General features: G+C 38.7%; 1 protein-coding gene across 1 annotated transcript in view; it reads right to left on the reverse strand.

The window, feature by feature from the left end:
* Window positions 1-1,169: 1,169 nt before the first annotated feature.
* LOC126427266 (zinc finger protein 708-like) overlaps window positions 1,170-19,402 on the reverse strand; it is a 164,082-nt gene continuing 145,849 nt past the window's right edge. The window contains exons 7-8 of the mRNA XM_050089518.1: window positions 15,485-15,522; window positions 1,170-5,019 (exon numbers count right to left, since the gene is read on the reverse strand). Of these exons, the coding sequence (XP_049945475.1) occupies window positions 3,174-5,019; window positions 15,485-15,522 (1,884 nt within the window). The 3' untranslated portion in view covers window positions 1,170-3,173. The remainder of the gene's footprint in view (window positions 5,020-15,484; window positions 15,523-19,402) is intronic.

Genomic DNA, 19,402 nt, shown 5'->3' on the forward strand with positions numbered 1-19,402 from the left:
TGCACAGCTGTGGCTAGGCAGAGGTTGGTTCTGTACCAGTTACCACTGCATACACCTTGTTCACATCCATACCATTCTGACAGTGAGGATGCTGGTGAGGTGACACTTCCGAGAAGCATCGCTAGTGAGGAAAAGCTTCTAGAAAATCATCCAGCAACCAATCAGACAACTGTCAACAGTCACATGGGGCCATAGAATATAATCGGGATCAATTGGGCTCACTTTGGCAACCAGCTTTAAATCTGAACAGAGGTGCCCTTCCATCCCATTCTCCAACACTATGCCCCTCAGTCTGTTAGTGGCCTTAGAGGTAAAGTTCTGATGTAAACACCAGTTGTTTCAAAGTATTATCCATTGTTTTTTTAAACAATATGCTTGATTTCCATGTACTCCTGGATCCACATCCTACAGTTGACTTACTTTACAATTCTTGTACAATAGTTTATTCTGTCATGATTAGCTTAGGTTATGATTTTATTAGGTGCTGTTACACTCTTTAATTTATAGGTATCTACTGTGTTTATGTAGATTTGGATCTTTGGATGGTTTTCCACACAACCACTGAATATATTTTCTGTTTACATCTTGTGTACCAGGGAAATGCTATATGACCCATCTTTAGCTGACACATATAGATATTCAGTCCATATTGTGTACCAATTTTAACATGTTACTACGAATTTTACTGTTTTTCTTAGAGATTCATAATACGTATAGTCGCCACACTTAGTAGCATATTTTCAGATTCATCTGAATATAAGGCTATTGTTTAGAGACCTGGTTTTTCTTTCTTTTTATTGGAAAATAATATTTGATACAGATGTATGTGGATGTTGCCTATTATGAATAACCGATACAGCAGTTGTGGATGTCCTCTCATGAGAAAGATGGAATAAAATGTAATCACATCACTAAAAGTGTCATTACGAAAGTGTAGCAAACGAGAACAGTGCACATCACTTAATTATAACTACCTCCAGTTCTTGCATGTATAATGGGACATACTACAACACTTTCACCAGTAACAAATAGGTAGGAAATCAAAAATAAAAACAATGGTTCTGAAATAAAAAATGAAGCATAAGACCAGATTTCCAAAACAGTGATTTATTTACACAAATTACAAAATATATCCACAATGAAAACATCTCTGAATATAACACAAGAAATATTTACTACTCACGTTCTAAGCTCTCCCAAGTGTTGTTCTTGTGTATACAAATAACTGGAACCTAATCAGAACACCTAATGTTTGTTTACCTATTTCATTTCGTGTAGAATTTAAACAGTATTAAAAGCTGAACAAATACTTAAGAGCTTTGGTGCATAACACTTATCTACATTATCTCTTAATTATGTACAGAAATTTGTGAAACAAGAAAATTTCACAAGAAACGTAGCTGTCATTCACTGGTTAAATGGCAAACAAGCACAATGAATTTGTTACATTACACATTTTTGCATCTGACCTATCATGTGAAGATGCACTGATGAGCAAAAATGTCATGAACACTGCCCATCAGGAGACTGAATGCCATATGTTGTATGCACATAATTCAGTAAGCACCTTATAAGTATATAAGCAGACCAGAGATTAACAAGGAATTGTTCCACCAATTAGATGGGTTGCGAGCGTGTAAATCCAATGACATAAGTGACTTTAGCAAAGGACAAGTTACAGTAGCATTGCAGTTGGGAACTAGCGCCTCAAAAGTGGTGAGGCTAGTTGGCTGGATCTATGCTACTGTTGTGAACATCTGTGGAAACTGGCAGAAAGGTGATAAATAGATAACCTTATGAAAAGATGTAATACATCTATACTTCATCACAAATCTTGGAGGTCAGAAGCTTGCCTGCTCTGTACAGCTGGACATGTGGCAATATATGCCATATCTAATGACCTAAAACAGTGCTGGAGCAGCCACACGTTTTTCAACACACAATCCAATGTACATTGTTGAATGTGAGGTTCCGCAACATATGGTCACTGTATGTTTCCATACCAATCCACCAAAATGTTCAGTTGCAACTGCGGTGGGCAAGGGATCGTTGATGCTGGAGTGAAGATCAATGCTAATGTCAACTGTCAGGATGGGTGACATTTCGTGTTATACCAGGTCGGTTGAAAAGTCCAGATATGGTATCATCTAAGTGAGTGGCACCAGATGGAGTGTCCATTATGCTATGGCACAGTCAGTTGGGCTCCTCAGGGACATCTGGCAATAATCTAAGGTGGCATGACAGTTGCAGACTATATGATCTTTATTGCCACTGCATAGATTCCTTCATGCCTGATGTGCTCTCCAATGGTGAAGGCATCTTTCAGCAGAGGAACTGTTAATTTCACATGTGCAGAACGACTCAACAGTGGTCTAAATATCATGGTAACTAACATTGATGTCTCAACCACACCATTTAGCTGATCTGAACGTGTGGAATACAACTGGTGCAACATACATCCAGAAACATGTAAGCGATGTATCAAGTCCATATCATTTAGAATTGTCATTATGTTGTGTTCCACAGGTGGACAAACAGGCTATTAATCAGGTTGTTACATTTGTTATTTTTACTAATGCAGGATTAGTACTAACAGAACATTAATGTACACACTATTAATGACAAACAGCAGATCTCTTGAGAAAACGTACCTGAGTAAAATAATTGCCATAATCGTGTTTCTCCAGTAATGAGTTTACTAGCCTGAGTGAAGGAAGTGCCATGAATATATTTTTGCTCTCACTGATTCTAAAATGCAGAGTTACAAGTACTACATAATGCCTATGTTAGGAATAATAAGCAAGCAAGTCATCACATTTTCTTGGCCTTATACTGAATATTGCATGGTACTTATGATTACTGGCAAAGGTAAGAATTTATCACAATTCAAGATCTTCTTGTCTCAGGATCGATAGGAAAATGCAGCACTGTTAATGACAAAAACACATTTGATTCATGTTTCTGGAGTATTCAGTAATACAATTTCCTGCCATATCAAGTGCAGCTATGGATTTTTATATTGTCACATTATCTCTTACCACTCTATAGCACACATTGTTGCACTTTTTTCACAATCCTATCACATTTTAATGTTATTTCACAGGCATTACAATTTATTGTCCCCCTGCTACATCCATTATTTTATAGGCCTTAAGGGGACATACAAGAAAAATCTATTTGTAAAAACCAACACTTCCTTGCAGTTTCTTTCTGATGTGAAGTAATGCATGTGTCTTGAGAGTACCCAATTGAGTGAAGCTTTTGTCACAAATATCACATTTGTGAGGCCCCCTTCCAATGTGTTCTAATGCATGTTTCTTGAGGTCACCTGATCTAGCAAATGATTTGCCACAAATATCACACTTGTGATGTTTCACGTCAGTGTGAATTAATACGTGTCTGTTGAGATCGCCTGACAAGGCATATGATTTCCCACAAATCTCACATTTGTATGGTTTCTTTCCAGTGTGAATTAATACATGTGTCTTGAGATTGCATGAATGGGCAAACGATTTCCCACAAATCTCACATTTGTATGGTTTCTTTCCAGTGTGAATTAATAAATGTGTCTTGAGATTGCATGACTGGGCAAACGATTTCCCACAGATCTCACATTTGTGATGTTTCTTTCCAGTGTGAGTTAATGTGTGTCTGTTGAGATGGCTTGACGTAGCAAAAGAATTCCCACAAATATGGCATCTGTGGGGTTTCTTTCCAGTGTGAATTAAAGAATGTGTCTTGAGATCGCCTGCCCTATAAAATGATTTCCCACAAATATCACATAGGTGAGGTTTCTTTCCAGTGTGAATTAATACATGTGTCTTGAGAATGCCTGACAAAGCAAAAGATTTCCCACAAATCTCACATTTGTATGGTTTCCATCCAGTGTGAATTATTACGTGTCTCTTGTGAGTGCCTGGCTGGGCAAACGATTTCCCGCAAATCTCACATTTGTGAGGTTTCTTATCAGTGTGAATTAATGAATGTCTCTTGAGATGGCTTGACGCAGCAAAAGAATTCCCACATATCGTACACTTGTGAGGTTTCTTTCCAGTGTGAATTACTTCATGTTTCTTGAGATAGCCTGAGAAAGCAAAAGACTTCCCACAAAGCTCACATTTGTGAGGTTTCTTGCCAGTGTGAATTAGTGAGTGGGTCTTGAGTTTCCATGCCATAGTAAAAGATTTCCCACAAATATTACATTCGTGGGGTTTCTTTCCAGTGTGATTTAATGTGTGTATGTTGAGATCGCCTGATCTAGAAAAAGATTTCCCACAAATCTCACATTTGTGAGGTATTTTCACAGTGTGCAGGAATGATTTTTTCTTCAGATCACCTGACACAGTAATCAATTTGCCACAAATACCACGTTTGTCAGTTTTTTTTGCAGTAAGTAGATCAACCTGGGCACTGACATTAACAGTTGTACATAAAGTTCCATAATCATTTGTTTTCTCGGCATCATTTGTCATGTGTATGTTACACATGTCATTAGAGGACTTGTTTGCAGCTTTCCCAGTTTCCTTGTATGGATTCAGCTCATTGAGTTCTGTGACAAAAACTTCTGGCTCACTATTCAAGAAGATACTGCTTTGATGTTCATCAGTATAGTCGTATCTTTCGTGGTTGGCAACAGTTAAGACATGATAATTCTCACTCATTCTCAAATGTTTTTTCAAACTAACATTACTGTTAAATACCTCACCACACCACTTACAAACATACAAAGGTGGTTGCATGCCATCAATGTGCATGAACACATGCTTTATGAATCTGTATTTTGAAGGAAAGCTCTGTTGACAGAAATTACAGGTATATACATGTAATTCCTTTTCCCTCATATTACAGTCATATTGGGTGGCAACTGAGCATTCCTTATTAACAGTCACATCTTCTGTATAGGTACCAAACTTGTGTGTTGACTTCTCCATGTCTGCCACCAACTCATCCTGGACCAGTCCACGGTGACACGTTTCCTCACATGATATGCCACAGCTCCCACCAGTAGTCTGAGACAATCTGAAGATAGGAGGAGAATAATAAATATTGAGATATATACATATATAACAAAGAAACAATATTTAAATGTACATAAATCCAGTACTGTAGGCCAGAAGTTATAAAAGCGCATGAGAAATTACATGTTAAGTAACTGTTAGTGATTTAAAATTATAATATTCTACCAGAAGGAAAGAAATGGTGAGTTAAAAGTGGTTTAAAACGAAAATAACCAGAGGAAATTCAATAATGGTTATTCAGAGTCACTGCTGATTTGATCCAAAATTTTTAGATGAGAACTAAAATACTTCACTTTCACATGTTACAATCTTTTTAAAATACAGTGCTGCAAGTCAATAATCTACAACAATTTATGAAATGTATAAAAAATGTATGTTACATGTTTTAATTCAAAATTTTTAAGTTCAAGTATTTAAGATTTAATTAGGAGAAATAATGTCTTCCATTATCTTAGCTCTGTAAGTGCCTTTTCTTTGTTTTACAAACACATTCACCTTTGCAAATGATAAATTTATTTCACCTAGTAAACAGATTTTTTTTTTTTTTTTGTTTGATTCGCAATGAGTCAAGAACTAGTGCAAGCTTCAATGTTCTGACTAGGTGTCTAGTATGGATGTTAATCAGGTGGAAAATGACTGTTCATTAACGACAATCAATGTCACATCAATCAAGGGAAAAAATTTGCATACTGATGAATGAATGTGAATGACACACTTGCAAATGGTTTTAATCTAAGACTGTGTTTTTGGCACTGCACCTTGTATGAAGCCTTGCACAAATGGAAATACTGTCTGAAAAGATGGAAATGGATTTAAATTTTCCAGTATGTTAGCGGTGAGCCTTTTTGAAAATTTTTACATCTCCCAACATCTGGTCACATGGCATTGCAGAACACCATTGACTGAAGGACACACACATAAATGGCCACATCATCAGCCATTAATCACTGCAGGCTGACATTACATACTGAGTCGCAGTGATAACAGCTGGTGCATGAGCTACCCCTGTAGTATCTGGGTCCCATTATATCGCCAGCAGTCAAACCCTTTCCCACAGAACAGTGATGTCTTTCATGTCTAACATGATGCACATACTGGGGACCTGAAACATTACAAACTACTGAAGGCGTGCATGTGTCAGGGTTTTCATTTCTTCTGACTGTAACTTTGACTTTTTTCCATTGTGTTGGGTATACAGTTTTGTTTGGCATCGTATCTCGTAAATTTCGAGTGTTTTTCAACTCTTAATTGTGATCACACGCTTTTTTAACGTAACTGGTATCATGGTGTGTGTCTGATTCTAGAAGTTGGCAACTAAATATTGTAACTTTTTTTTGCACCTTCATCTACATGGATACTCTGCGAATCACATTTAAGTTCCTGGCAGTGGTTCATCGAACCACCTTCACAATTCTCTATTATTCCACTCTCGTATAGCGCGAGGAACGAATTAACACCTATATCTTTCAGTACAAGCTCTGATTTACCATATTTTATGGTGGTGATCGTTCCTCCCTATGTAGGTCGGTGTCAACAAAATATTTTCGAATTCGGAGGAGAAAGTTGGTGATAAGAATTTCGTGAGAAGATTCTGTCACAACGAACAAAGCCTTTCTTTCAATGATTTCCAGCCCGAATCCTGCATCATTTCTCTGACAATCCCTCCCATATTTCGCGATAATACAAAACGTGCTGGCTTACTTTGAATTTCTTCGATTTACTCCATCTGTTCTATCTGGTAAGGATCCCACACCGCGCAGCAGTATTCTAAAAGAGGATGTACAAGCTTAGTGTAGGCAGTCTCGTTAGTAGGTCTGCTACATTTTCTAAGTGTCCTGCCAATAAAACGCAGCCTTTGGTTAGCCTTAGCCACAACATTTTCTATGTGTTCTTTCCCATTTAAACTGTTAATTGTAATACCTAGGTATTTAGTTGAATTTACGGCTTTTAGATTGGACCGACTTATCGTGTAACCGAAGTTTAACGAGTTCTTTTTAGCACTCATGTGATCTTACACTTTTCGCTATTTAGGGTCAAATGCCACTTTCTGCACCATTCATTCAGATGTCTTTTCTAAATCGTTTTGCAGTTTGTTTTGATCTTCTGATGACTTTATTACTCGATAAACGACAGCGTCATCTGCAAACCGAAGACAGCTGCTCAGATTGCTCCCCAAATCGTTTATATAGATACAGAACAGCAAAGGGCCTATAGAACTACCTTGGGGAACGTCAAAACTTCTGTTTTAATCGATGACTTTCCATCAATTACTACGTACTGTGACCTCTCTAACATGAAATCGCAAATCTAGTCACGTAACTGAGACAATATTCCATAAGCACGCAATTTCACTACGCACCTCTTGTGTGGTACAGTGTCAAAAGCCTTCTGGAACGTCAGGAATATGAAATCGATCTGAAATCCCTTGTCAATAGCACTCAGCACTTCATGTGAATAAAGAGCTAGTTGTGTTTCACAGGAACGATGTTTTCTAAACCCATGCTGACTGTGTCTCAGTACACAGTTTTCTTCGAGGTAATTCATGATGTTCGAACACAATATACGTTCTAAAATCCGCTGCATATCGACGTTAACGATATTGGCGTGTACTTTAGTGGATTACTCCTACTACCTTTCTTGAATATTGGTGTGACCTGCGCAACTTACCACTTTTTGGGTACAGATCTTTTGTCGAGCGAACGGTTGTATATGAAATCAAAGGGTTTTTGAAAGATCTCTGATGAGTGGAAAATGTACACTACATATTTTCGTATCACGAAAGTATGAACACGAATTCCACCGATTATATCAAGGTAGCTTCCAAAGCACTGAAATAAAGATTGTGACGTGCTTTGGTCGGCCAAGCATAGCTCATGTCACATGATCTCGCCATTGAACGACAGGAGATATTGAGATAATAGGAAACGTGATGTCAGCCAATAACAACATGAATGTTAAGCCGTGCAAACACACAAATGGAAGAAGTTAATGGTTTAAATTAATATACATCAGTACAACTACAGGACCAGCTGTTTTCGCCGGCCGGAGTGGCCGAGCGGTTAAAGGCGCTTCAGTCTGGAACCGCACGACCGCTACGGTCGCAGGTTCGAATCCTGCCTCGGGCATGGATGTATGTGATGTCCTTAGGTTAGTTAGGTTTAAGTAGTTCTAAGTTCTAGGGGACTTATTACCACAGCAGTTGAGTCCCATAGTGCTCAGAGCCATTTGAACCATTTGAACCAGCTGTTTTCATATATAATGTTGACTTTCGAAAAGTTATTGCTGTTTACCCGAGGGTGTGGTTAGGCAGGACCCTACGAGCACCACCTTCAATTTTAGCAGGTCTATATTTCTGACAAACACGATTATAAATTTCACTGATGCGGACCGGACACTTCGTGGATTGCATGGCTGAATAAGTGTTCTGTAGGACACTTTGAATTTTCCCATAGTAAAGCCAGTTACATGTGAAATCGCTCAAGAACTTACTTCGCTCTTGTTTTTGAAAGGCAGCTATACTGTTTGCCAGCATTATTGCATAATCTGTACTCAATGAAAGAACTATAATAAATATGAAAGACTAAACTCGGAACTTGGAAATATATATGAAACGCAAGTGTGCCACCAAAATTTAAAATTATGGCATAAATGGCTGATCTTCTGGGGCCCCAAATTTTTCCACGTGGCTCGTCCTGAGCGTTAAGTCTTGAATGAGAATGTAATGCTCTGTGATTAGAAAAAAATAAAACATTTTGACATGCATCATCATCTTGCGTAAAAGGAAATTTAGTGTGGAAATAACGCTTCTGAAACCAACATTCGCGATATTTCACCAAGTCCTGTTAGAAATGTAACCAGTTGTGACGTCACTCATCAAAACGAGCCCAAGAATGACAGATATTGAAAGCAGTTTGTTGTTACAATATACTGCAGAATCTTCAACATTACTGTCAGCAGATGCCTGCGTATGCACTGCCTTTGTTGTTGCGAATGGTGCATTGTCTTTGCAACAGAAGATTTATTTTGGTGATATTCCCTCTTATGTTTTATTGCTGCCGTATTATTCTGCAGTGGCGGGCTAAAGTAAATTTTTTTTATTAGTGTATCACTTCTTAACAATCAGAATTACAAAAATTTAACTGACAAATAATATAATAAATTCCTGGAATTCTGAAAAATCCCTTGTCCAGAACCGAACAGATCAGAGTCCTTTTGTGTGGCTATATTAAAGACAATATAATCTGAGGAATGGATTATGCATGTCAGACTAAGCTCTTAGATATGGAAGACTGCTTACAATCAAATAGTAGTTTCAAGTACATTCTCACGGTCACAAAAACACATTCCAATTTCACTTGGGCCTTACCTTTGAAAGTAAAGACAGGGAAGGAGGTTTGAGAGATTTCTGAACAATTGTTGAAGACAGGACTGAATCGACTGCCCAACAACCTTGAGGCATATGATGGAAGTGAATTTTACGATAGACATTTCAAAGCAGAATTGGAATGATGTGGGATAAATCACTATTTAACATTCTCCCATTTGGAAACCAGTATTGCCAAATGGTTGAACTGGACAAACAAAAACCGAATGTGGAAGCAATATAATCTTCAAAATATGTGCAAATGACTGAACATACAGCCACAAATCATTGACACATATAATTGCATTATCCACCACAGAATTTAAAAGAAACCTACTGATGTCACAAGCTAACTACACGAAAGCTTTGAACCCAATATGTTCCTCCCAGAGCAGGTCAAAAGATGTCGAGGGAACAGGGCATTGATGAAATGGCTTAGTTTTTCATCAAAGCTCAACAGCTGGGTGAACACTCGCAATTTGCTATGTAATACGAAAAGCAAACCTCAAACCATGCAACAGTGTGACATGAGTGCTAGGAAACGTATCAACAAAGTTGGAGGTGGTATTCTCGAGAATCTGCCATCAGAAGTTTGTATCTCTAGATACAATTTCTGTGGAGCTGGAACAAAATTGAAATGGCACCTAGTTTATGGTGATAAGGGCTTTAATGCATTGGACAATGTATGCAAAGAGCACATCATCGCCTACACTACAAATAATGATCACCATATTGCAGACCAAACATTCATTGATAAGGTTGTGCAGGTATGTCAAGGGACAGATATTCATGTAGCACAATGTATTTCTACATATATCGTTGATAAGGCAATGTTTGCTCAAACTTAAATTGGGTACCAGACTAACCTTCAAGCAATATTGAATGCAGCTCACTGCATACTAAAGAAGAAGAAAAGCCTATGCGATGTTTAAAAAATTGGTGACAGCGGTAAAAGGTGCCTTGAGGCAGAAAGAAGGAAGGAAACGACGTGTTAAAGAGCCCAGGTTCCTACCAATACCAAAGACATCTGATGGAATAATTCTATTTCTGACACCTACTTTTGCTGGGCTGTCAGCCACTGGTTTCATTAGCTATGAGAGCTGATACCATATTTCGAGCAGTACAGAACGCCCGAAAAAGCGAAGAGTAACTACAAACAGCTAAAAAGCATATGACCATGGAGGCCATCGCTATAGGCAAAGGCCTACATTTACAATACAGGAAATGGCTTGGGTTGTACATTTAAAAAAGGCCCATAGCAATGGTACTGGAAAGAAGGATTAAAAACATAGATCTGCTTAAACTTGTCAGAAAATTTAAAATCATGAGATTTTACAGCGTGTTTATGTAGGATACATTGCTTGAGACAATGTGGAAATCCAAGAAACGTGGAACTGTCAAATTAGGTGTTTGGGGTATGGAGCTCTTGGTAATTTAAGGCCACCTGAAGAATTGTATTGTCACTTCACCAATATGAACCAGCTGTTGTACAATGTTCGACGCTACCATGAGTTCAATTCATACTTCTGAAAATATTACTGCATGATACTTTTCCTGAAAATTGCATAAAAACAAGCAGTATGCAAGTCTCGACATTATTTGAAGCTGCGATGTAATTATGTTCACTCTAATCCTAATTGGTCTAAATTGAAAGCAAACAACTTTCATGCAATATACGAGCAGGGGGTAGTGATACACAGTATTGACCAGTCTGGAAACACACAAAAGCACAGCTAACGTCACTGAATTAATAAATTCCATCTAGGGAATGGGGAAGTTGTGGCAATACCTCCTAGCTCTTGCGACATTGACACTTCATATGCATACTTGAAACGTTTTGTTAAAGGGTTTCAGATACATGCATACCTTAATATGTTTAAATCAGAGATAAAAAGAAAACATATTGCGGACTTCAGTCACAAATAATCAATATCATGGCTACTAGGTTTCTCAAAGGGACAAGTGATGGTGCATAATAGTGATAAAATTTCCATTATCAACTGGTGGCCATACTGCCAGTCAGTACAATTCGTGTAGAGTGTAATATTGCAACGAATTTTGTATCATGATGACAGATTAGTCCATACTACTTATGCAATTTTTGCTACAGTGGGTCGTGAAGTGAAGAAAATGAAGTCCATTATGAACATAGGCTGCTACATGAAGCCAAGCTGGCGACGGGTTCACAACGATCAGGAATGTTGCAGGTATCATGAAGTTAAGCTGCCGAAGCAGAAGCCAGAAGTGAACTCCAGGAGGTAACAGAAGAATAGTGTGCCCCACACTGGCAAGCAAGGGAGTCACTGAATAAGAGGGAATAGGACGAATGGCCAGGTGTGAAAGAGAAACGGCATGCTTATCCACTGAGGAGGACATCATCATGCCAGTATGACTAGTAGTTCAGCATCTTCTGCACAAACACTCAACTGGGCTGGTGAAAAAGCCGCTAGTGGCGAAACGTATTCCATGATGGTGGAGTGTGTTAAGACAGCATGTGATGGACAGAGATGCAGAGGAATGAACTAAACACCCACAGTCCAGTTACGAATGGACATGGGATTTAAAAAAATGGAGGAAGGTGGCCTGATTCGCTCCCCTGGAACTACCACTTAGAAGATGTAGGACACTGAGGGATTGAGTACTGTGTGCAGCCAAGTAAGATACATGGGAGGACCAAGGAAGATTCCTATCAGACATGAGTCATACAAAGGGTTTTGGCAGTGGAAAAGTGAAAGCCACTGCCCATACTTCACGAAAAAAGATGATAGAACGACGCTGAAGACGCCGCTCAAGGAGGCAAGTTTATGTAGAACTGCAACAGATTGTATGATCTTTGACGAAAAGGGAGCTGAGATGCCTGGTGGGAGAGTACATAACATGGTTAATGGGTACAGCAAAGACAATGATACTCAGTACGAGCATTCAGGCATCCCTTTTCCTGGATAAATATGTCTGACAAAGGCAAACCACATAAACCCTGAGAAAAAATAGTCTTTCAAAACTTCCTCTAGTAAATGGGGCAGATGGCCTCTGAAGCCCGACATGTATAAACTACAGAGAATACCAGCCCTCCACCAGATTTATCAGGACAACGGTTCAAAATGTGGAGAGCAGATCTCCTCAAGCGAATCACATTGCTGCATGCCTCAGTCCACCAGGGACCAGGACATGCTACAATGCACAATATAAAACATTCTGCGGCGATAAGGATAACATTTGGAAAATACTTTACCTGGTCATCACAGCTGTGTAAGGTTCATGAGGGGGAGTAAAGCCTCCAATTGGCCTTAGAAAGCTGCCAATTGGATTTGCACTCAGGTGGGGTAGTAGTCAGCAAATGGATAGCACACAGAAAGTCATCACTTGAGTATGTGTCAGAGGGAACAGGCCATTCAAGGTGACCAGCGAACTGGACAGTGCAGAACAAGAGGTCCAAATGGTAATAAATGTGCATTGAATCTGAAGGGAACATGAGAACTCCAATAGTGTGAGAGATTATTCTGAAGCTCAGCTAAGTGGGAACCTTTTGGACAGGTTCTCCAAGAACCCCAAAGCAGATGGTGGGCATTTAAGTTGCAAAGCAGCACAAAGGAGTGGGGGAGCTGACCAGTGAGCTGGAGTAGTTCCGACATGGTAACAGCAAATAATGGCGGGGTGTAGGCATTAAAAAGAGAAAAGATGGAATGAGGAAGGAAAATGCAGACTGCAACAGTTAGTAGTTAAGTGTTCAATGAGATCAATGACCAGCATGGCTCCCCCATGAGGTGGAGTGCTGTCCTTGGGGGAAAGGTTACATAGGACCAGAAGGAAACATGAGAGGTCAAAGGAGTTGTGAGGACAATTTGTTTTTTGGTAGCAGAAAACAAGAGGACACTGCAATTCCAAGAGCAGCTGTAATTTCTCCGCGTTGGATCCATTGGAGAAGAGTCATAATGGGGATTGGGGAGGAGGGAACAAATGATGGTTAGTCACCTTCGTGGCTGCTGAGTGCCAGCCTTCAAAAATTCACTGCTACAGGGGGCAGAGGCTCGAGAATCCTATTACAGGAGATCTACAAACATATTGGCATTCTCCCTGGGTCAGCCTGTGAATTTCATGGCAGAAAATCGGTAGGCACTGGGCACCAGCAAAATGGAGCTCAGCCGGATGAGCGTATATGTGCCAACATAACTGAAGAGGATCTCCAAGTCATGGAAGGAGAAGACCGTTTGAGTTCTAGGAACTTTCTAGTTGGCAGATGAAGACTGTTTTTAGCTGTAGAAAGTCTTTGCGGGAGTACTGTTTTTGTCCTTTCAGCCTGACTGTTGTGTAGCAGGTGATTTCGCAACCAGGGGCAATGATTTGATGGCTTGTTGCACAGTTGTAGGAGGAGATCAGGATGCTACTGTGACCTGGGTGATTTTACTACTAAAATACTGAACTTGAGGTTGCAAGTCTGGGTGGGTATATCCTCCGTTACACATGGCATATTCAAAATGGTACTGTAAATGCCAGATGGTAAAATGTACGGATTTCGACTAGCTAACAACTGCAAGTGACAGGGTGGGGTTTGATGTCCTTCACTCAGATGTCCTGGATGGCTCGCTCATTAAGACACATGGACATTCATGGGATTACAATTGATACAACAGAGAGGAGGGAAACAGCTGCCCTCATGAGAATCTCTGCCAAGAGTAACACATTTGGCCATTTTTTGACAGGATGTGTGTTTTATTGTAATATTGACACTTGTAGGAACTTATCTGGTTCGGAATGTATGGTTGGACCGTGATGACTTCATACCTTAACTTAGCAAACGGTACAAAAAAGGTGTATGAGGGCATTAATTTTTCATCCATCTTTTTCATTACTCAATGGGCTACAGTGATCCCATGATTAGAGAGACAAGCGTGGATTTCTCCCTTGGTGAGGTTACCTAGCATCAGAATGTAAGGAACGCCATGTGAAGAGTTCAGTGTATGCTGGTCCTCAACACGAACAGGGTACCTCTGGAGGAGTAATGCTGTAAGCACTTGTTGTGCTTGAAAATCACAATACGTCTTCAAAAGCGAAGTTGCATTAGATAAATGAGACAAGAATTTCACAGAGCCTGTAACTGCAACAACACCTTTCAGAGCAAAGGACTGACCACCTGTGGTACATGATACCATGAGGAACTGATGTGCAGCTGGGAGGGCCTTCAAATCTTTAGCCTCATTCTGTTTACATTTAGGAGACACACAGCAAGATGGTGATTGAGTCGCTGCAAAAAAACACCCCATGACTGCCAACATCTCCAATGGCATGCTCCTTCCAAATGAGGGCCCCCCCTCAGAGGCGGATTCACCCACCATAAATGACTGTTTGCACCTGAGGTCATACCTCCTGACAGAGGGACCAACTGGCATTTGGGAAGGTAACAGCTTAGGTAGTCACCTCTTTCTGGGCTTGGTCTGTATCAGAGGGTATGTGCAAACCCTCTCCTTTGACCCGGAGCTGGGAATTATGCATTACCTTGTCACCTGTAATGCGTCTAATGAATGGGCTAGCATTCAGGAACACATTGGGACGAAGCAGAAACAAAGAGAATCAGGGTTCACCAGTTAAGTCTTCACGACCTTACTGAAACTGTCACCAGCTACTTACAGTTCTTCTTGATGGAGTCCCATAAACTTTCACCACTAAAAGCTTGTGTGTTTCATGAGCACCACTTCGGCACAGCATTGAAAGAGCTGTTCAACACCACATTCATTAACCTGGAAGGGTGGGAATCGGCTCCAATTTTTGGAAACATAGCCACTCGCAATTTCTTCTTACTTGTTCTACTGCATTATGACATTATCTTGTGCCCATCAAGATGAATCTGTTGATTTTCAGTGATTTTCATGTGGTGTTCTGCATTGAGCACAATACAGCTCCTGATATTCCACCTGAACTTTTATTTTCTTGTATGGATATTAGACGTTCACTCTATTTATTTAGGAACAGTCACATAATGGTTGTTGCAAAGAATAGCATTAATGAATAATTACAGTAGTGCGTTTTATATCTGAAGTGCTCTCACAATTAATAAATAAAAATGTATATTTCTCAAAAAGTTCCACAATGAATTATGTAAACTTACCTTGCACTATCAGATGCGTATCTTGTTGAGGTTTCCACCTGAAATATTTGAAGAAATGGCCAGTGATTCACAACTGATGAGACAGTAAGTAAGTAGAATTCTATTAATGCCCACCAACATGTGATTGGTCCAAACAATGGTGTAGGTGAGGCTTGAAAATATAATTAAAGAGGGCATAATCAACTGTTGCACTTAATGAAATAGAATGTTAGTAAGAATTAACTCTCCATTTTCTCACTTTGTCTTCAGTACTGTAAGTAACTACACAAGCCAGTAATTTGGCTGTAGTCATACTTCCTACTAGACACTTTACAAAGAAAAGAGAACAAACACATCTTTAATCTGTCATGCACTTACACCTTGTGTAAAATTTTCGTTCACTTTTTTCATTATGAAAACTGCTGTTCACTAACAGATGAATCAATCATCATAAGTGACACATTTGCACCTTTGTGCTCTGGGCAGCGCAGACGAACTTGCAGAAATGAGGAGTGACTTGTAAACCCAAACCTAAGTTCACACCCAAAACTACATACATGCTTGGACCATTAAATATACAAACATTAACAAATACTGGAAAACTCAAAATGCTTTCAGACATGTAAATAAACAACAAGTTAAAAGCGGCATTACAAAATAACACATACACAGATGAAGAAATACCAATATCAGAGAACTGTAGATTTTTCACAGACAACACAGGGAAGAAATTCATGAAACTACTCCAGAACTAGTATCTGCATTCATAAATGGCAAATCTATGTTATAGTCAGTACCAAATTTTTCATTACTTCCTAAAAAACGCTCTCTGTGCAATAATTCAATATTTAGATGAGAGGTACATAATAATTAATGTACATCCACCAATAAATCAGGATAACAAGAACAATGCAGAAAGTAAAACAGTCCTGAGGACAATGTTGAGAAGAATCTGATGAAGTGCCAGTGGAAAACATAAAAATTTTACTGAATTTTTATCCTCACACTGGTACAGAATGGAGACGAGAACATTTTCTGCCTAAACTGCTATTAAATGTATTTATTCACAACTGGAATGCTCAAGTCACAGCTTACTATGAACTACATCAAAGTTATTAAATGTCATGCCTCGTGCTTGGGGAGTGAATATTAAGACGTGCACAATGACATGACTTTGATAGAAATTAGTACATGAAGTACTACCATTGTCTAAGCATACAGATTATGAAGACTTCCATATTGTAATGAATATGGAATTTGTAAACATGGTTTACACAAGGAAAGTATTACCTCAAAGGGAATTATAAAGGATTCAGACATCACACTGAGCTACCACCGCTTGAAAATCGTACAGCTGCCGAATTAATTTTGAATAAATACATTCTGCAACAGTCCAGGGAAAAACGTTTTCATTTATAAACGTCTGCCTGACTGTCGATGTAAGAAAAAAGGAAAAATGGTAAGAAAAAGACATTTAGCTAAATAGTTGGCAAATCACAAAACCACTAAAATGATATGAGGTCGACAATAATATGATTTGAGAATATCAGACAGCTTATGTGCCAATAACAAAGCACAATTCCAAGAACATGATAAATTTCATAGTGAGACATAGATACATGTTGAAATTGACCATTACCACAGAATAATAAAAGTACGATTCCTGGCCTAGAATAACTGATAACCATGTTCACAGAAGATTCAAAGAAATTCCATGAAAAGTTCAAGGAGACAACAATAGCAGAAATTCTAAAATATAAGATATATCAGGGATGGCTTAGGACAGGAAGGTCCTGTGAAAGGCAGATTGATAAAGGAAAATTTTAGAAGGCTTACAACTATAAAGCACGACTACTTTAATTCAAAATTCTCAAAGAATCTGAAATGCAGAAGACAACACAAGTCTTCTTAAAAGAACTTCAGCCTCATTTGATATAAGAACAGACTTCAGCCAAGGCAATGGACTAACTCCATTCTTCTTTCAGACCATACTTGAAAAAGTGATCACTGAACAGATGGAGCAGCTGTCAGAATCTAATACCAGAAGTTGAATACTACTTGGATAGCAAATGGATAATGTCAAAATTAATTGTTCAACTTTTCTAGATAATTTAGCAACACTGACTATAGAGAAAGCACGAAACAGAGAGAAAGAAAAACAGCACGAAAAGCATGACTACAACATCCCAATCCAATACGAAGTATGGGAGTATCAGCAAGAGACAAATGAAAGTATTTTTGAGAAGTCATGGTGGGGAAAATGGAGGCACAAGAGGAAGACTATGAAAGATGAACTTTGCATTTCTGGTAACAGAAGATGTTTATAGTAAAAATTCATCTCCAAAACTGCAGAACCTCCAACTTGCAAGGCAGTCATTTGGCCAGAATACACATCTGCTTCACAATCACTAATTTCAGATTCAACAAAAGATAATGAAAATTAAGAAAAAAGGAAAGATGTTAGGAAACAGAACACCAGTTCATACATTTAAATTCAGAAACAATACACAAGTACAAATAAATAAGAAAAAACTACAGACGAAATTTGGAAAAGAAGGGTAAGGAGTCTTAGCATTCTGAAAAGAAAAACTGTGCATCAGTGATAAATATTTTTTATTTAAAAAAAGAACTCACTGGCTTACAGAAATGCACAAAGACCTACAAGAAACATGTATAAATAAGCATGAAATTAAAAACCAAACCAAACCAAATACAAAAACAGAATTGAATCTATAAATTCTCCACAACAAAATATTTCCAAAAAGACAAGATAGAAACTGGACATTGGGTGAGTGGAAAGACATAAGCATACAGATGAAGCAGTAGCATAAAGAAATGTAAAACCTTAGCTGGCCTGTATTGGAGCAGATCAAAAAAATTTTTGTTCCACATTTGCAGTACCTACTCAGTAAAGCATAGTGATGGTATATGTACTGCAAACTAATTACAGCAAGGTGGTCAAAGAGTCTCTGCAAATATGCAGATAACAGTATTTGGAGTGTTTTGTTAGGTTACAGCAGTGTTCAGAAATATTTTTCAATTGCATTACTGCTTGCGTGCAGTCGCAAAAAAGCAACACATGTAGATGTCACTCAATCAAGAGCTTCATGCTGCTGTGGTTACATATCTAGTGAACGAGCAAGATCATAAAACAACAATATAAATATATATTCCTTTAGCTCGAAAGTATGTAACTTACCTTGATGGTATGGTATTCATGAACTACTATGACTCAGGTATTCACTCAGTGATTGTTTACTTGTAGAGAACTAGAAGTATAGCAAAACAGAACACTTGCTTGATGTGAGACAAGCTGTTTTGCATGTGTTCACGATTGGGAGGTAGCAGTGTAGTACTGCTGTAGAGTGTTGCATACCAATACCACTAACAAGTGTGCACAGTCAATGTCAAGAACAGTAAATAACAGTAAGTAACAGTAACCAGTAAGCCAAGATCAGGTCTTCCTTGAAGAAGAGTGAGGAGGAAGGACAGAATGATTTTTAAGCAATCAGTGGTGTTGCTCCAAGAGAAACATCTCAACAAATCAGGGGTGATCTGAAGCAACATAATGGACTGAGCCAACACACATCTACTGTAAGAAGTCACTTGGTAACAGGTGATTTACATGATCAATGACATAAACCCACTCCTAAAATCAGAAAATAGTGACAGGATAGCGTTTGCAAGGTAACCCCGAACTTTGAGTGACAAAGATGAGTCTACGGTTTTGTGGAGTGACAAAAATTAATTTACCGTATTTATTATCTGATGGTTTGCAGTATACAGGGTGAGTCACTAACTACTGTCACCATGAGTAACTCCAAAAGTATGATAGGATATGAAAAGTTTGTGGGACAAAAGTTGCATGGTATAACAGGGGCCATAATATGAGGTTAGTTTTTTGTTGCTGGAGAGATATAAAGGTCAGCTTCCTAAAGG

This window comes from Schistocerca serialis, chromosome 11 (assembly GCF_023864345.2).
Source record: "Schistocerca serialis cubense isolate TAMUIC-IGC-003099 chromosome 11, iqSchSeri2.2, whole genome shotgun sequence".
In the NCBI taxonomy this organism is placed as follows: Eukaryota; Metazoa; Arthropoda; class Insecta; order Orthoptera; family Acrididae; genus Schistocerca; species Schistocerca serialis.